Source organism: Chenopodium album, chromosome 15 (assembly GCF_948465745.1).
Source record: "Chenopodium album chromosome 15, dcCheAlbu1.1, whole genome shotgun sequence".
NCBI classification, from domain to species: Eukaryota; Viridiplantae; Streptophyta; class Magnoliopsida; order Caryophyllales; family Amaranthaceae; genus Chenopodium; species Chenopodium album.
Window position 1 is genome coordinate 7,054,177 of NC_137848.1, and position 17,925 is coordinate 7,072,101.

The 17,925-nt window shown below is 31.3% G+C and overlaps 2 protein-coding genes across 2 annotated transcripts; both read left to right on the plus strand.

Moving 5' to 3' along the window:
- The first annotated feature begins 3,875 nt into the window (after window positions 1-3,875).
- On the plus strand, window positions 3,876-6,796 carry LOC145581752 (F-box protein CPR1-like). Its single transcript, XM_081638780.1, has 3 exons — window positions 3,876-4,560; window positions 5,058-5,162; window positions 6,653-6,796. The coding sequence occupies exons 1-2, from the start codon at window positions 3,941-3,943 to the stop codon at window positions 5,119-5,121; spliced, it is 684 nt and encodes a 227-aa protein (XP_081494906.1). The 5' UTR covers window positions 3,876-3,940; the 3' UTR covers window positions 5,122-5,162; window positions 6,653-6,796.
- Window positions 6,797-8,162: 1,366 nt separating this feature from the next.
- Window positions 8,163-14,154, plus strand: LOC145581751 (F-box protein CPR1-like). Its single transcript, XM_081638779.1, has 3 exons — window positions 8,163-9,666; window positions 10,501-10,600; window positions 13,583-14,154. The coding sequence occupies exons 1-2, from the start codon at window positions 8,522-8,524 to the stop codon at window positions 10,571-10,573; spliced, it is 1,218 nt and encodes a 405-aa protein (XP_081494905.1). The 5' UTR covers window positions 8,163-8,521; the 3' UTR covers window positions 10,574-10,600; window positions 13,583-14,154.
- The last annotated feature ends 3,771 nt before the right edge of the window (window positions 14,155-17,925 follow it).

Genomic DNA, 17,925 nt, shown 5'->3' on the forward strand with positions numbered 1-17,925 from the left:
GGTTTTTATAAGATGGTTTTCAACAAATATTTCTTTATTTCTAATTTTTCCTAAAATTAAAAAAAAATAAATCAAAAGGGATTGGTTAGGTCTCCAGGTAGCTACTACTTCCTTTTTATATTATTTATAACGATTTGACATGAAAAAAAATGTCTAATCATTGTAAAAATTTAAAATGGAGGTGTTATACGTAGTATTAATTCCCACCTTGGTTCAAATTTCTTAAGTTGCATTACATAATCTTGACTTTCAACCATATAGACTTTTTTTTTGATTTTGTACGATCTGCTTAATTTCTTGGATTTATCTTATCTAAACTTATTAACCTCAATAAAAAGTACATGTATTAATTTATCTAATTTTATTTTTCCTCAAACAATTAGAAATAAACTAAATATAACTAGACCTTATATTTAACAATATTCTGTTTGAAACATATACAACCCTTTAAGATGATTAATTTTAACATTTAGGGCATGTTCTCATACGTTTATTTTCAGTTCAGTTCAGCTCTAATCAGTTCACTTCAGTTCATTTTATGTCTAATGATATTGCTAATGATATAAAGCCAAATTCCATTCTTTTAATTTCTTATTACAACGACAATAATAATAATAATAATAATAATAATAATAATAATAATAATAATAATAATAATAACATTTAATAATAATAATAATAATAATAATATTGATACAATTCATTGTTCAAATGGTTATATTTTTTTGATACACATTTTCATAATCGGTTAGTTCTTCGTCCTCTTCGAAAAGAAAATATTTTAATTATATAGTATATTTTTCTTAAATATTTTAATATTTATATTTGTATATACACATATGTATAATAATAAATAATCAAAGATCACTAATCCGTAGTTAAAAATCACTAATTAATACGTTCAGTTCAGTTCAGCTCAGCTCAATTCAGTTCAGTTCAATCAATGAGAACAAGCCATTAATATGTTATGAAGATTTTTTTTTTTTTTTTTTTTTTTTTTTTTTTTTGTAACAAGTATTACTTATTTTATACAAAGAATAAGGCTTTCATAAAAGCATTAAATAATTATATATAAAAAAAATCCATTTTATTACAAGTATAAAATATAAAAAAATATAGGAAAATTTTTAAATTGGTTCATTTTGAGTTTTGAACCCGTTATATTTATAAACGATATAATCTTCAATTTGATTTTTGAACGATGAACAACCCTACATGCACTAGCTAGACCCCATATGATGCTAGGATTGTATATCCAAAATTCCACACGTAAGGGAATGTTGGTTGTTGCCCACACGAGCATAGCTCAGACTCACTCGAATATTGTAGTAGGGATTGTATATTTGTATATCCACTCATAATGCCATGTTCGCTGGTTAAGAATTTCAATTATCAAATGAGAGGTTGTATTTGTATCAATGTAAACTTTTCATATGTGCAATTTTTTTTTAACTTTTTTTAATGCGAAATGAAATTTATTTAGTAATATGCAAACCCAAATAAAATAATCTAATTCAACCACTTTGAAAATAATCAAATATTCACTTTATATAAGTTGATCATCAAACATTGACTCAAAGTCTAAAATAGCTTAATAATTACTGTATTAAAACAACAAATTTTTTTTTTTTGTACTTTGGCCACCTTAAAAAAAAAAAAAAAAAAAATTCAAGTTTACCACCGTTATAAACAAATTTGTTTATCAAAGAGGCAAAAGTGCAAAGTTTGCAATAAAAGTAGCTTTTTTCCGCTACCTGTTTCCCCAATACCGCTATTGTTTGCAGGAATAGAAATATCCGCAAGATCTAGTACTTTAAGTAGCAATTTTGGTCTATGATAAACGAAACTTGTTTACCACCAAAATTAAAATTAAATAGGGTGACCTCTAAAAAAAACCGACTTTTGTGTTTCTTGTAGGTGGAATGATTTAAAAAAATAAAAAATAAAATTGAATTGATGGAACTCTGCAATAACTCGATCTCTACAAAGTTCATGCTCAAATAAAGATTTATGGTTTGATTTAAATATAATTTTTTTTTTTTTAATCATCCTAACAAGGGTTTTGTTATTTGTCGCTCCCATTTTACCGGGTAACGCTCCCTTTTTTTCTTGAAATTCCAATCTTACCCTTGATAATAATAATAATTAAACATATTACTAATAATCATATTAATACAACAAAATTACATTAATTATCAAATACTAAATCACAACAATAATCACAAGACATATGTTGATAAACGTACTTAACAATTTAAAAAAAAAAAAAAAAAAAAAAAAAAAAAAAAAAAAAAAAATTGGGACATCCGCCTAAAATTTCCGGATGTCCCTGGGTACATCCGCCTAAAATTTCCGGATGTGCCTAGGTACATCCGCCTGAAATTTCCGGATGTACCATGGAACATCCGGATTTTTTAGGCGGATCCCAACTTCCGCCTAAAATTTCCGGATGTTCCATGGTACATCCGGAAATTTTAGGCGGATGTACGTAGGACATCCGGAAATTTTAGGCGGATGTCCTACTTACCGAAAATAAAAAAAAAAAAATACTTACAGAATGATCCGACGCATTCTCCGGCGTACGTATGTTCCACTCGCCGTCCATGACCCGTCGGAAAATTTAACGATTTTTGAAAATAGAAATTTTAGGTGGTCGTGGGGACCGATTTGGTTGCAAGGTCGTGGGGACCGATTTTGGGAAGCTCGGGACAACAATGTCGTGAAGTGAGGGTACCGTTTCATGTATGGTGTCCAAATGGGGAACAAGTTCATTTTTATAACCCATATTGCATAAAGGGCATAGTGGTAATTTCAAGAAAAAAAGGGAGCGTTACCTGGTAAAATGGGAGCGACAAATAGCAGTTGAGTCCTAACAATGATCATATTTGAATTTGAACCAAGCTCACGAAGGACCCTATTTGAATTTTACAACTCACCAATTATCCGATCAAAATCTTGGCGACCAAATATAACCCGCTACAAAATTTAAAGCTCGATCCGGCATAATACGTCAATACGGACCCAAATTTGGTTTACTTTTTATCTAATCTATACCCAAAAAATAAATAAATAATTCAATTATTTAAAAACGGAGTGAGGATTGACCAATCCGGTTAGCTGAAGATGATCACTTTGTCGAGTCCTCTCTCACTCTCTCTGTATTTTCCGTAGTCATGCTTGATTGATCAACAGCGGGAAGTCGAGAACGAATTAGCAATCCACAATCTCTTCTTCCTAATCAATTTATATTTAGGTAATCTCTTGTCCATTGATTTCAATGACTGGTTGTTCATCAATTTTACACAATGATTGAAGTCGTTTGTATAATTCATGGGCAATTTTGAACCTTTAATGTCAATTTTGCATTTCTCTTTCTTCCAATTTAGAAGCTATAATCAGAGTAAATAATTCCCAATTCAATTTGCAATCTAGGTTATTATGTCACTCCTTCCTGTAGATGTTATCATTGATATTCTGCTTAAATTGCCGGCAAAATCTTTGCTACGCTTTAAGAGTGTGTACAAATTATGGTATGATATTATCAATGACCCTAAATTCATTGTATCCCATTTTAAGCAATCCAATAATCTGCATATAGTTTATTGGAACACTGCTGGTAAGTTGAGTGATTTCGACACATTTGATAATACCATTGAACTTGATTACCCTTTTAAGAATCTGGGTGATGTTCATGTCAAGGGATCGTGTCGCGGCTTGCTTTGCTTCACCATGTTCTCTTACCCCTTCACGGTTATCTTGTACAACCCCACTACTCAAAAACACAAAACCCTACCATTTTTGCCACAAAAAACTTTTTTCTTGTCGCAAGGGGAATCAATATTTTGGGTTTGGTTATGATCATGTGTCGGATGACTACAAGTGTGTGAGGATTGTTCTGCATAAATCAGATGATAAAGTGGGTTCTTTCGAAAGTCAAGTAATGGTTTATAGCTTGAGGACGGATTCCTGGAGACGGGGGGCTCAGGATGTTCCTTGTTACTTTGATTGCCCCTTTGGTTATTGTGTCTATTTTGAGGGAATTCTGCATTGGTCCGTTCAAGATTTTAATAGAATGCCTCTCCATGTAGTTACTTTCAATCTTAATGATGAAGGTTTCAGCTCCGTGCCACTGCCTAACTTCGATACAGAGCTGTATATGGCTGCTCACATAGGGGTTCTTGATGATTGTTTGTGTGTTATGCTGAATTATGTTGAATATTGTGATATATGGATTATGAAAGAGTATAACAGACCCGCAACTTGGATTAAGATGTATAGCTTTCCGATACAACAGATGATTGGGGAGTTTAGGCCTCTTTCTTTCTCGACGAGCAGAAAGCAATTATTTTTGACCTATAACTCATATGTTCTTGCTTCTTTGGACATGGAAACTTTGGAGACTACGATAGTTAAACTCCCAGGTTTTCCTAGAGTTTTATGTGCACATTTGTGTCAGGAGAACCTTCATAAGTTCAAGGATGCTGAAGATGTTCTCGTGGGCACACAGCAACAATGTAAAATGAACAGCAAAAGGCAAAGGTTGATGAGGAGAACAGAGAGGTATGCAAGAATGTAGCTTCTAGCATTCATTAGTTTTCTGCAATCTCAATTATCTTTGTTTTACTCTGAACAAAAGTAAGAAGGGAACTGCACATCATTGTTTGTTACAAGTCTTGCTTTTGGTACTTTCATATGTGCCCTTTCAAATCTTGATTCATATTAATAAGATCTTGCGGTCATTAGGTACAGACAAATGCAATCAATCTTGAAGTTCGGTAGCATCTTTGTGTTTGTAGGATTCCTATCGCATATGAGTATTAGGATCTCAATTTGATTATACAATTCTTATTTTAACAATCCAAATTTTCAATGGTAAGATGAACATAAAATTAGTTTCATTTAAACACCACGTCTGTAAGAAATTCATTTTATTTTGATATGTTTATTTTTTATTTAAAGCTATGATTGAGTTTTAAGTACTTTTGAACTTTGACTAAGATGATTTTATGAAAGATTTATAATTCATTTGTCACTTTTATCCTTTTGCTTTTATGTAGGATTTTACAACACGATCATTCCATTGTAAAATCAGTCATGGGCAACGGTGCTGACCAAAAATAGAGTCTTGAACCTCATTGTATGTCTACATTCCAATATTAGAGGTACAAGTTTAATATTATGGCTTGTTTCTTTCACCATGATTCACTTTAGAGAACCAACAATATAATTTGTCTAATATGTTTATTTCTGTTTATTCTGTTATATAGATAGTTTTGTTTAGAAATGAAAATGCTTGTGATTTGTTTAGTTTATTTTTTTATTTTTTATTTATTTACATTGGTTTCAAGGCCTTTGTCTATACGACTATGTATTAGAACCCAAAAGATGCAATTACTTATGCTGCCTCTTTAGCAACTGTATATCTTTTATTTGGCCCTTGCAACCATTGTACATGACTACATGGTGATGGTTTGCTCGCTAGCTTTAGTTTGTAAAAAGACATAGTTAAATTGGCAGTGCTGTTTCATACGAAGTATTAGATAAGCACAGTAGATGTATTGTGGATGAAGTTTTAGGCTATGCTTAATTTCTGAAGTAAGGATGCAATGATGTTTGTGTTAGTGTAATTGCAATGAGTAATTGTCATAATAGGGGAACAATCTAAAGGCTAAGGAGAAGAAACACTATTGCTACATTTCTCATGCTCTTCTGAATGAGAAATCAATGGCGTCAGGATGAAATAAATAATGTCTAAACTTTAAAGATATTAAAGTAATTTTGGAGGAAAACATATTGGGTTTTTTTTTTTTTTTTTTTTAATTAAATAGTAAATGCATTGTTCAATCTGAGCAATTCTAATAAAGAGCATGTTAAATCATAAATTCCAATGTTTAAGCTGCCATTAGTTGCTGATAATAGGTTTTTAGCACTTTTGAATCTTTCTACCAACTCTTATGTCACAAGTGGCCACAATTTCTCTTTCCCTTTTCAGGTTCTATTTACTTAAATTATCTATTGGCCCTATGCTTTTTAAATGCAATGAAATCCTATTAGTGTCGTTCAATAATCTCACTAATTGATCATAGTTAAGGGTACTGAATTGAAAATGACAATACCCCATTTGGTGAACTAAAGTTACAGGACTCGTGGGTCTGCTTTGAGATTCTGTGTGAAGTTTGTTACACCTATAATTGTGGAACCTGGTTTTTAATTTTTTATCACACTCGTCCTCCCTAAGAAGATGAATTTACTGTGATTGGATCATCTCATGGTTGTTACAAGTTACAACCAGCATGTGGCTATATGGTTTCTTATACATTCTCAAGAGACGAACCCACTTACTACTTATTCTGCTTTAGCCATCATTTTGCTCATTGTTTCTTATCAGGGACCTTGTCAAATTATTAAGAAGTGAGTAACTAGAAGGAAAAACACACAGAGAGAGAAAAAAATAGGAAGCAAAAAATTTTCGTTATGTTTTTAATCTTGTGGATTCTGAAGTCATGCACTATTGTTGTACTTGTTATTTTGTTGGGTTATATAGATTATAAGGAAAGAGATTCTGTTTATCAACACAGTGTATACGTACTGTCTTTAAAGAACATAAAGATTTTACATTTATATAATTATATTTATGTCCTTTGTGCAACAGAAATCAAAAGATGAATCTGGATGACAGCTTGGTGAGAATTCTATCTAGCGATGGCAATCTGGATAAGTTACAGCCTCTTCAACATGTATGGCTGCTGCCGGTTTTTGATGCGACATTTGAATCTTCTAGTGTTCCTGGGTCTGCCATAAAAACTCCTGGGTTAAGATGAAGCTCTTAGCTTGTAAAGATCTGTTTAGTTGACCTTATCTATGTACTAGATGGTGCCCAAGTCTGGAACAATGTAATTTTTGTTTCCGATTTTCCTTTTTCAGCTCCTCAAATTGATTTTTGTGGGGATGTTTTGCTGTTTCTAGTTACGATTAAGACTTCATTTGTTTCACTACTGTTAATCATCGTACTTACATGTTGAAGTTATGAATGGAACCCTTGTGAGATAATTTTAAGATGTTTCTTTGTCATCTATAAGTGTTTCATCAAGTTGTGCCTGCAATCATATAAATGAACTTCAGAAGTTTCATCTTCTCATATATCGAGTATTTTGGAGTGCATGTTTGAACTTTACTGACCTTTTGGATTAATCTAGTTTTACTGAAAGCATGTTGCAAATGCATCAATCTTAGCATTTGACCAAAGTAAAGACAATATATTATTATGTCAAAAAAAGACACTTAGACAGTATATTGTATTATGTCATGAATGTCGTATGCCCCTAGCTATGTCCATTATTTGTGGGATTGAGGTGGCTTGATTTGATCAGAAGAGAGTTTCATATGATCGAGCCGCGTTTCAGGCTTCTTTTTTCCGTCCTGATTTTGTCTTGAAACTTAGTTAACTTACCCAGACAGGTCCCAATTGGCCTGGTTAAATTTTGAGCTATGTTGATCCAAAAGTTTTGGTTTGACTGGCTTAATCACCTCTACTCTTCCCGTTTTCACTCCCTATTTTTGTACAAGTGAATTCAAGTAAGCCCCTAAGATTTAGTTTGATCAACTTTCCATCGACAAAGGCTTTGTTCTTTGAAAATTTGATCGTCTTTCCTTGTTAAAGGATTTGTTCTTAAAAAATTAATACGAAGTATTCATTAAATTTAAGTTTCAACTAGCTGAAATCTATTTTGGAAGTTTTAGCATATCAATATATAGCCATATAGGTATAAGGTATAACAAATACAACAAAGGTGAGTGTGCGTAGGGCATAGGCCTTATTCATTACGGTAGTAACTTTTGAGATAAAAAAAAATTAAAAAACCAAGGGAGCCCAATTTATCAACTTGATAAAACATTTTCTTGGACGGATGAAAATGAGAACTATATCAAGTGTTTTGGGAACTATATCAAGTGTTTTGGGACTGAGAGAGTTTTGTGTTTATCAATGGTAAAAAATCGTAGGACTTTGTGGGGGAAAAGTGAGTAAAATCACTAACATCCTCTATGATCGCTATTCGCTACACTGATTTTTGTTCTGAAATCAATTATCATACAACGATATAAGGAGAAATGATTTTGACATACTCTTAATTGATTTTGGCACACCCATTAGCACAGTTTTCCGTGCTTTTCTCATGGGGTGTGCCAAAATCAAGGATGTGTTAAAATCAATTTCCTGATATAAGTATGATATTTCTAGGGCGTCTTTGTTTGTTGACGACCAGAATAGTTGCCGGGATCTCTAGCTCTTAATCATTAGCATTTTTGGTAATCTCTATCCCTTATTCTAAATCATGATTTCCTACTCAATTTGGTTGATTTTTACTCTACTCAATTATATTTAGTCGTATGATTTTCGGGCAATTTTCAATTTTTCCCTAATTTTCAGTTTATTGGGTCATCTATCTTATTCAAATCATCAATTGAAATAAAAAAAAAAAAAAAAAAAAAAAAACCAATTTAATTTGCAACCTAGGTTACCATGTCATCCATTCCTGTGGAAGTGATTACTGATATTCTGCTTAGATTGCCGGCAAAATCTTTGTTGCGCTTCAAATGTGTGTGCAAATTATGGTATAATATAATTAGCTCCTCTGATTTTATCAACCTTCATGTTGAACAATCCAATCTGCATATAATCGTCACGAACCCTGCTGTTTATATATGTGATTTCGACAAATTTGATAATCCAACTAAGTTGAATTACCCTTTGAAGAATTTAGAATATGGGGGTCTTTATATTGTGGGATCAAGCCGCGGTTTGCTTTGTTTCTCTATGCATTCGTATCCCTGCACCACCTTCTTGTATAACCCCACCACACAAACTCACAAAACCCTTCCATATTTGCCAGTATTATCCACCTTTCAGTCCCCCAATGGAAACCCATTTCACGGCCTTCTTGGGTTTGGGTATGATCATGTGTCTGAGGATTACAAGTGTGTGAAGATTCATCAACGTGACGCGGATGATGGATCGGGTTCTTTCAAGAGTCAGGTGATGGTTTATAGCTTGAGGGAGGATTCTTGGAAGCGGGGGGTTCACGATGTTCCATATTATTTTGACAGCCATTTGGGTTATTCTATCTTGCTTAATGGGATTCTGCATTGGTCAACTGAAGATGATCATAGGGAGCCCCTCCCTTTAGTTGGCTTCAATCTCAATGATGAAACTTTTAGCTCCATGCCACTGCCTGACTATCATACAGAAGAGGAATCGCGTATGCGTGCTCACATAGGAGTGGTTGATGCATGCTTGTGTCTAATGTACAATTATTGGTGTTATTGTGAAGTATGGATTATGAAGGAGTACGGTGTTCCTGCTTCTTGGACTAAATTGTGTATGGTTGCGAAACAAGGGAATTATAATGATTTGAGGCCTCTTTCTTTCTCAAAGAGTAAAAAGGAATTGTTTGTGATTCTTACCAAAGCTAATGTTGCTTCTTTGGACTTGGAAACTTTGGAGATTAAACATATTCAACCTCCTGGTCTTCATAGACTTTGGAAAGCATATGTATGCTCGGAGAACCTTCTAATGCTCAAAGATGCAGAATATATTCGCAAGGGTACACAACAACTGCAAAACAGAAGCACTAAAATGCGAAAGTTGTTAATGAGGAAAACTGAGAGGTATACCTTCAAATTTTTGGTCAACCCTTCCCATTGTTATTTATGTTTGTTTTCCTCAGGAAATATTTGCTAAGTAATTATCTTTTACTGAATTGAAGATATTTTTGATGTGTTGAACTATTTTTGTTCAACCCAATGCACTTTTGCTGAACATTTATATTGTTAAATTTTACACTAAATATATTTAAAAAAATAGACTTTGCTAAATTTGACCAAGTCTTTGCTTAGTAAGGAGGTGATTTAAAGCTGAATCCTTGTTGCTTATGAAATTTTGGTTTTGACATATACTCAATATAGTTTCGCCGTTCTGGAATAATGGTAACACAGTACCCTTGCATTTTCACAATCACTTTTGACCATTAATATCCTTAATTATGTACTCTGTAATAATAAAATTTTGATATTTTCAAAGCATTCATCAAGATGAAATAAACAAGAACCCACATTATACTCCATATTATTTTGAAGTTTGTATGAGTGACAGTATTCAGCCAAATACTCCAAACTTGTCCCTTAAAAAGTAAAGTGTAACCAATTTTCCAAAAGAGGGAGTAGTTCTTCAAATTCTGATCTAAATTTCCAGATATTACTATCCTTCAATCTAAGCTAATTTTATCAATCTCAACTTGTAAGTAATACTTTTATGTTCAATTTGTATTATTTTTTGTCCCACTTTGATAAACAACTTTAAAAGTCATGATCTTGAGACAATTTTACAGCTTTAATTCACATCATTCAATCCTACAACACAAAGTTAATTATTCTTAGTATTCATGAATGATTCTTATTTTATTGGAGTGTCACTCATCACTATCTTTTGTTCCTTGTATCTAGAATCATGCGATTCCTTGACGAAGGTCTACGAAATGATTTCGGGATTCCACGCCCATCCAATGAACAATCTTGATCATGTCACCATCGCATTCTCGTGGAGGTACAACCATATAACTTTGAGATAAGGACTTGTCTCTTACCAAGTTTACAGCTTTAGAGGATGGTTGTATATTTTATCCAACTTGTTTAATTTGGTTTTCGTATCATGTATGACTATGTTTGTTCAGAAATGAGGAATCTCATGGTTGTTTTGTTTGTGTCATACTTATATTCATGGCTTGGTCTATTGTTGAGAATCAGGAAGATGCTACTATTAACTTATATTGCTTTTCTGCATCCTTAGATTTCTTTTTTAACTCTGGCAACTACTATCACTGTTTTTGTGTAGTGCAATGGTGTGTTGTTAAGTATGTTAGCTTTATATTATACATAAGGAAATAAAATTTGGGTTAGGTAAGGAGATAAATACTACTACGTACTTCATAATTTATACTTCATCTGCTCTTTTGATGGAAAAAAAATCAATGGGTATGGAAAAGTATGTGCAATGTAAGGGATAGAATTAAAGACGGGTTGTTGAAATCAGCGGGGCACATGTGGGAAATCATATACTATTGTACTTGGGTTTGAAATAGATTTAGTGTTCCAAAGAACACTTTATTGCTTGATATGTGGCTCTTGATAAGGTGAAACAAACTCCAGCAGGTGGGAGTTTATGAGGATGATCTATGTATGTTTTGTGGGCAACTGGAAGATAGGACTCATCATTTATTTTTCAGATGTGACTATAGCTGCAATATTCACAAGCACGATGCTGAGTGGGTTGGTAACATGGAATTCAGGTTAATGGCCTTGATTGTGTGCCTATTATTTTAAATAAATGGAGTAGAAGATATAAAGCTGTAAAAGTCAAGAAACATATTTTTCTAGCTGTCTTCACTGCTGCTGTGTATCATATATGGAGAGCAAGAAACCGCGATTTTTGGAAGCTGTTGAGTGAAGATGGAATTCAGGTTAATGGCCTTAAGTCAGAAAAATGTTTGAGTGAAGATGTTGTATGGTTGATGGCCTTACCAATAAAAATGTAGTTTTACAAAGATAAAAATAAATATTGACTTTATTGCATTTTTACCATCACGTTTCTGAAATTGGCAACAGTATGGTGCATTAATATTTGCAGAAACCAATCAACCATGCAATAATGACATATGTGATGGATATTTATAGTGCTTAAGCTGACATTATTGTACTTGCTAGGATCTAACCCTCTTTAATGGTGACACCATCTCATGTAATCTCCTTTCTTTTCACTTGTCCTCGTTATGTAGCAATGTTTCCTTGATCCATGATGATGTTGCCTGACCTCAATACTTACGTCACAGAACACTGTTGGTGGTTTTGTATTTCGATTGGATCATGTCAAGGCTTGTAGCTGGTGTTGGTGTTTCTACTTATAGTCTAGCATAGCTTCCACTCAAAAATAACTTATTAATGTAGCATAGGTGCTTAACTTCACTTTGTTTAAAAAAATTCTTGTGTGGATCCATGAGATGAACGCTTAAAGTACTTCTCATTCTTCTTTATTTTGCCTCAGTTATCTCAGATGATCCACCTCCATTATTCGTTACCTCCTTCTACTGAACCTAAGCTTGATTATGGACTAAGATTGAAATTTGATGATCAAAATTTATGATACTTATGAAAATCTATTTTGATTCTGTAATTTTTTTTCTTCTCATATGCAGTAGCTGAATTACTGATTAAAAATGGCTCTTCCTGATTAGAAACAATTTACTGATTTTATAAAAGATGAAGTATCATAGTCTTAGTTATAGTGATACTTAAAGAGACAACTAGATTCATTGGGATTGCTAGAAATTTTAAGTTTTCCAATAAGACTAACCTGTTAAGGTATTTGAAGATTATCTCTCTCCTCTCTCTCTTTCTTTCTTTTTTTTTTCTTTTTTTTTTTTTTCTTTTTTTTTTTTGTTTTTTAAATAAAAAAAATTTCTTGTTGTGGAGATAACACCTCTATTTACATTAGGTTTTTTATACAGAGCTCTTCAAGATCTGTGTTTGATTGATGTATTACTGTTACTTACAGAAGTTAGCTTGAATTTTCGCCACATTTTATAAGTGAGTGAATCATATATACGTAGTATTTATGTCTTGCTGTACTCTATGCATCTAAAAGCTCTCGAAGACATCTTGTGGATGAATAATGTGAAGTTTATGCTGCTAAATATCCTGGCCAGTGTTGGGAAGGAGAGCAGTGCTTTTGTTGTTGCTTTATGAGTAGGCAGGAATTCCTGGCACAACTCTAGTTAATAGAGAATTAGTTCCATTTTACTTGTGAAGTATATACAATATACATATGCTAGTAGCTAGCCCTGCATTTGGGGGTCTTCGTTGAGTGTGTGTATTTAATTTTTCTGAGTTTCTTTGGCCTCTGAGATTTATATCCTGAAATAAAACATTGGTGTTTATGGATCGAAGGAAAACAGTCTGTTTACTTTTATACATTTTGGAATTAATGATGCAACTTAGTGTGATAGAGAAATTATTTCTGTATTCGTGTAGGCTTCTAGTCGAAATCTATGATGATATATTGACGTTGTTATTTTCTCAACTTATCCATCATCCATCCTTAACCATTTGCCGAATGTGTGCAATAGGGTTTTTTTTTTTTAATTATTTAGTATCTACTGATGTTTCCATTGCAAAGATGCTATAGACTTGTGCTTGAAGAAGTCTGTAACATAGACTTGTTGACATGAGCTGCAGAAGCGTAACTTTGTAATGGACAGCACTCTATATGTTGGACCTTTTTAGCCACATCTTAGGATGTGTTGGACCTTTTTAGCCACATCTTAGGATGTGAGCAACCAGAAGGAAAAAGATGGAACGTAGGATAAAGTGAGGAAAATTTACTTCATCTTTCTAAATTTATATATTTTGAAGCTATGTGATTAACAACCTGTGCTTTTGTTGGGTTTCATGCAATATTGTAAAAAACTTTCTTGTGCAAAGTTATTAAGAACAAAGAGATTTGACACTGAAAGAATCTTTCTTTGTTTAGCAGAAATCAAATGATGAATCTGGATGGTGAAATTCTATGGGAATACTTTTTAGCTGGAAAGTCTGGATAAGTTACAGCTTCTCCACTGCTTGGACCACCAGTTGTTGCAGACATTAGCCACTGCATTTGGGGGCATCTGGAATATTTTAGCTGCGTAGTTTAGAAGATGCTCTTCGTCTTAGCTACTAATTAAATGGCTCAAGTGGTAAGAAAATTTACTAAAGCAGTCTGTTAATTTTTTAAAATTTTGAACATTTGAAATGCCCTCGTAGGTTCAATGGTCTGATAGAGATTGTCATCAATATGTCATACCTCGGAGACCCTTACATTTAGTTTTGATGGACCTGTTTGAAATGGTTTGGATTGATTGTGTTGTTATAAGAGATTATCTTGGAAGTTGGAACTACATATCAAGTCGCTCTTTCAACATAACTCCTCCTCTTTGTTGATTCAAGACGCCATGATTATTCATAACTCCTCCTCTTTCAATATTTCTCGTCTTCATTGAAGGTGAGGTGAATACTTATGGATGTTCGAGGAAGTATGCAAAGTATTCTATATTGTCAGCTTCAATGTTCGTGGAAGATTCAACTACTTATGGATGATGTCTAAAACAACTCTAGTCCACTATAAGCAAACTCATCCACTTTTGTTACTATTTAATTTAATTTATTAATTTATTTAGTAGCATTTCTTATGATAATTTAGGGTTCAAATGGTATTGTTGTGATTTTCAGTTTTTTGTTTTTCAAAATCATATGATATGTCATAAAATGAATACAAAATTAATCAAACTTATTAAAATAATGATGATTATGAAAATTGACGATGGAAAAGTGGAACTTTTCTATTGTTTTCTGTTTATGGTTTTTTGTTTTAAAAAATAAACTAAAAATTGAAAACAAAAAACGGTAAACAAGCCCCAAAGTTATACATTTAATAGAAAACTAGTCTTAAACCCGCGCGATGCACGATTGCACGACTGTTTTATGTATTGTAATATTTGTTTTTGGATTTTTATTTTTACCTATTAGAAAATATTTTAATATTAGTAGTGTAAAAATAAGTATTTTAAAAGTGATATATAGTTAGAAGTCTATCAAATTTAAACGTGTAATGTTATCTATAATAGTTACAATTTATAAATTTTGTCTAAAATTCTATGTTTGGCATCATTTTTGGTTTTCAGTTTCCTGTTTTTTTGAAAACTAAAAACAAAAAACAGGAAACAAGAAAAAGGTGTTTCCACTTTTTTGTTGTCAGTTTTCAAAATTATCATGATTTTAATAAGTCTAAATATTTTTTGATCCATTATGTGACATATATAATGTACTTTTAAAAAACAAAAAACCAAAAAACAGAAAACCACAGCGATGCCAAACGGACCCTTAAGAATTTAAGTTCGAAGATTTTCGTATGTCATATTGTGAAAAACTGCATCTTCTAGCCATTTTAGTCGCACTTGCAAATTATATTTTCTAATTTTTAGTATTCTTTAACTTTCTTTGATTATTAATGTTCTATTATATGCATTTCATATACGTGGTATGTAAGTTTTCTTTAACTTCTTTTTTCTTCTGCCATTAGTGCAATACTATGACTTATATAAGGGCAGATAAAGTTTTAAGCATCTAACTATACAATTCTTTTTCCATATATGCAGTATCAACCATGCAAAAAAACCATGTATTTCCCAGTACAATATACATAAGAGGGCTATAAATTAATTTTATTCCAAGTTATTAAAATTGCATTATACACCAAATACAAGAAACAAACTCATCGAAACATAATTTGCAACCTGCTTTAATCTTCACTTTCACTGTTGATCCACAATCACCTTTATGCAAATTAAAAATAATAGTTTTGTTAAATTTGGAAAACAAATTGATCATACAAAAATGAAAACTTAAAATATGAATGTATATACAAATGGAATGAAAAATATAAAGAAACTTACTATTTTCAATATGATGGGTCTATGAACAATTAACTTTATAAAAAAAGAGCTATATATCTTTCATTAAAAAAAAAAAAAAAAAAAAAAAAAAGAAAAGATTTTGTGTGAGACCGTTTCACGTGAGTCCGGTTTAACACACCCATTGCCATTACCTAGCCACTTGTCTGCGGCCGATGCATATCTTTAGATTTTATCTCTGGAAATTTACACTTTTCCTTTAGTGATCATCTTCCTCCTCACAATTTTAACGGCTTCTTCTGAAGAGATTGTCATCTCCTCTGCTTCTTGAGAAGAATCATATGTTTTCAGATCAACCTCCATTTCGGCGATTTCTTTAGACGTTGCCCCTATTTCAAATATTCTGATCAATATTGTCTAATATCTGATACTTATAAACCAATATCTGACTATTATAATCTAATTTCTGACACTTTTAATCTAATATCTGATAATTATAATCTAATTTCTGACAATTAAAATATAATATCTGATAATTATAATCTAATATCTGACTATTATAATCTAATTTATGACAATTAAAACCTAATATCTGATACTTATAATCTAATATCTAATAATTATAATCTAATATCTGACCATTAGTATTTAATTTCTGACACTTTTAATCTAATATTTGATATTTATAAACTGTTATTATCTAATTTCTGACAATTAAGAATTTTACTTTTTTTTTTTTTTTCTGTTTGTATGACCGGACTGACGTGAGTCTGTTCTACCCAATACTTTTCCAAAAAGCAAATCACTAATTTGGGTTTAGCATTCCTATATTCACATTTTAAAATGAACTGAAGTGACACCTTTATAAGTTTGAAAAGGTTTTTTTTTTTTTTTTTTTTTTTCACACATGCTTTTAAAATTACACAAAATTTAATTATTTCTAATAATAATCTGACAAATGTATTTTGAAAAGGCATGATTAGTAAGTTTGGAAATTGGGATGGAAGAGGTGATTGTTCATTTTTTTTTTTTTTTTAATTGAAGTTTTTTTTTTCTCTCTCTCTCTTTCAATAGGCATGATTATTGGGAAAAGGTGTGTGTTTTTATTTTTTTTTGGTAATTTTTTTTTTTTTTTTTTTTTTTGTAGAAAAACTAGATGAACTCCCGTGCAATGCACACATATTATAAAAGAATTTATAATTGTGTGAATTTCAAAGACATATCAGTTGTAATATGTAAAATATTTGTATTACATACAATATTATTAACATAAAAATTCAAACTACAAAAATTAAAATAATATAAACAAAAGAAAATTCACGTCCACAATTAAATTTAGTGAATTTTGAAATTAGATGGAATCATCACATATATAAAAAGGTTGATATTTGTTTTCCTTAAGATTTTTAAAAGGTTCTTAAAAGAAAAAGTAATGAAAAGTTGAAAACTAAAAAATTTATTGTATTGTATTAAACTACTTTGCAATCAATATTTAGATTTTTTTTAAAAAAAATATGAAAGGAAAAAAAAAGTTTAAGCGGAAAAAAATGAAGAAGAAGTAAACACATGTACAATTTGAAAAAAGTGATAATGTTGTTATTACTTTAGTAATATTTACTAGATTACGCTCGTGCGATGGACGATTTTAACAATAATTTACGATTTTTAACTATATTTTTTGGCTTATTTGTGTGTAATATGTATGTAGTAGAAATATTTTAAGAAAAATCTAATAAATTGATAAATTAATAAAGAATAGACACCCCAATTCATATAATCTGTATAAAATATACGGAGTAGGAGAAAAAGATAATGTTTATAAGAAAATGAAATAGTCCGACCTTCCTTTAATTTATAAAATCTATTAGAAAAATATTTAGCATTTTCAAATTTTTATTTTTCCTCCAAAAAAAAAAAAATTTATTTATGTTGAAAAAAAATAATGATGTCATTATTAGTTTTGGTGGGAAAACTTTTTATAAGAAGTTACATGTGGAAAGTAATGACATCAGCGGTAATTACTTTTGTTATATTTATAGATTTATTATTTATATTAGTATTTTAAAATAGGTAGAATAGGAAGTGGACAAGTGTCTTTCCAACTTTCTGTTTTATTTATTTATTTTTTTTTTATTTTTTTTTTTTTTTTGAGACAGTTTTAAAATATCTAACCATACAATTTTACGTTCAATTGAAAGTTAACTTTGTAAAGTATTTGGGCCTATTTTATTGGCCCAATTGAATACAATACATAATGGGTTAGTATTTTATTTCTAACAATATACAAGTACTACAGTAGTACTCTGTATTTTGGTTTTTGAATTCAAACACTCTTAATAGATACTCGTAAATTAAGAATCACTACATAGGTGTTTACAAACTTTTAAAAAAATCGGATGTACAATAATTATTATAAAGATAGCCTAAA

What these genes read in the sequence shown, in the direction of transcription:
- LOC145581752 (XM_081638780.1), top strand. Translation starts at nt 3,941, where the DNA reads ATGGTTTATAGCTTGAGGACGGATTCCTGGAGACGGGGGGCTCAGGAT. An exon ending in TTGATGAGGAGAACAGAGAG is followed by an intron (nt 4,561 to 5,057) that starts GTATGCAAGAAT and finishes GCTTTTATGTAG; the next exon opens with GATTTTACAACACGATCATT.
- LOC145581751 (XM_081638779.1), top strand. Translation starts at nt 8,522, where the DNA reads ATGTCATCCATTCCTGTGGAAGTGATTACTGATATTCTGCTTAGATTG. An exon ending in TTAATGAGGAAAACTGAGAG is followed by an intron (nt 9,667 to 10,500) that starts GTATACCTTCAA and finishes CCTTGTATCTAG; the next exon opens with AATCATGCGATTCCTTGACG.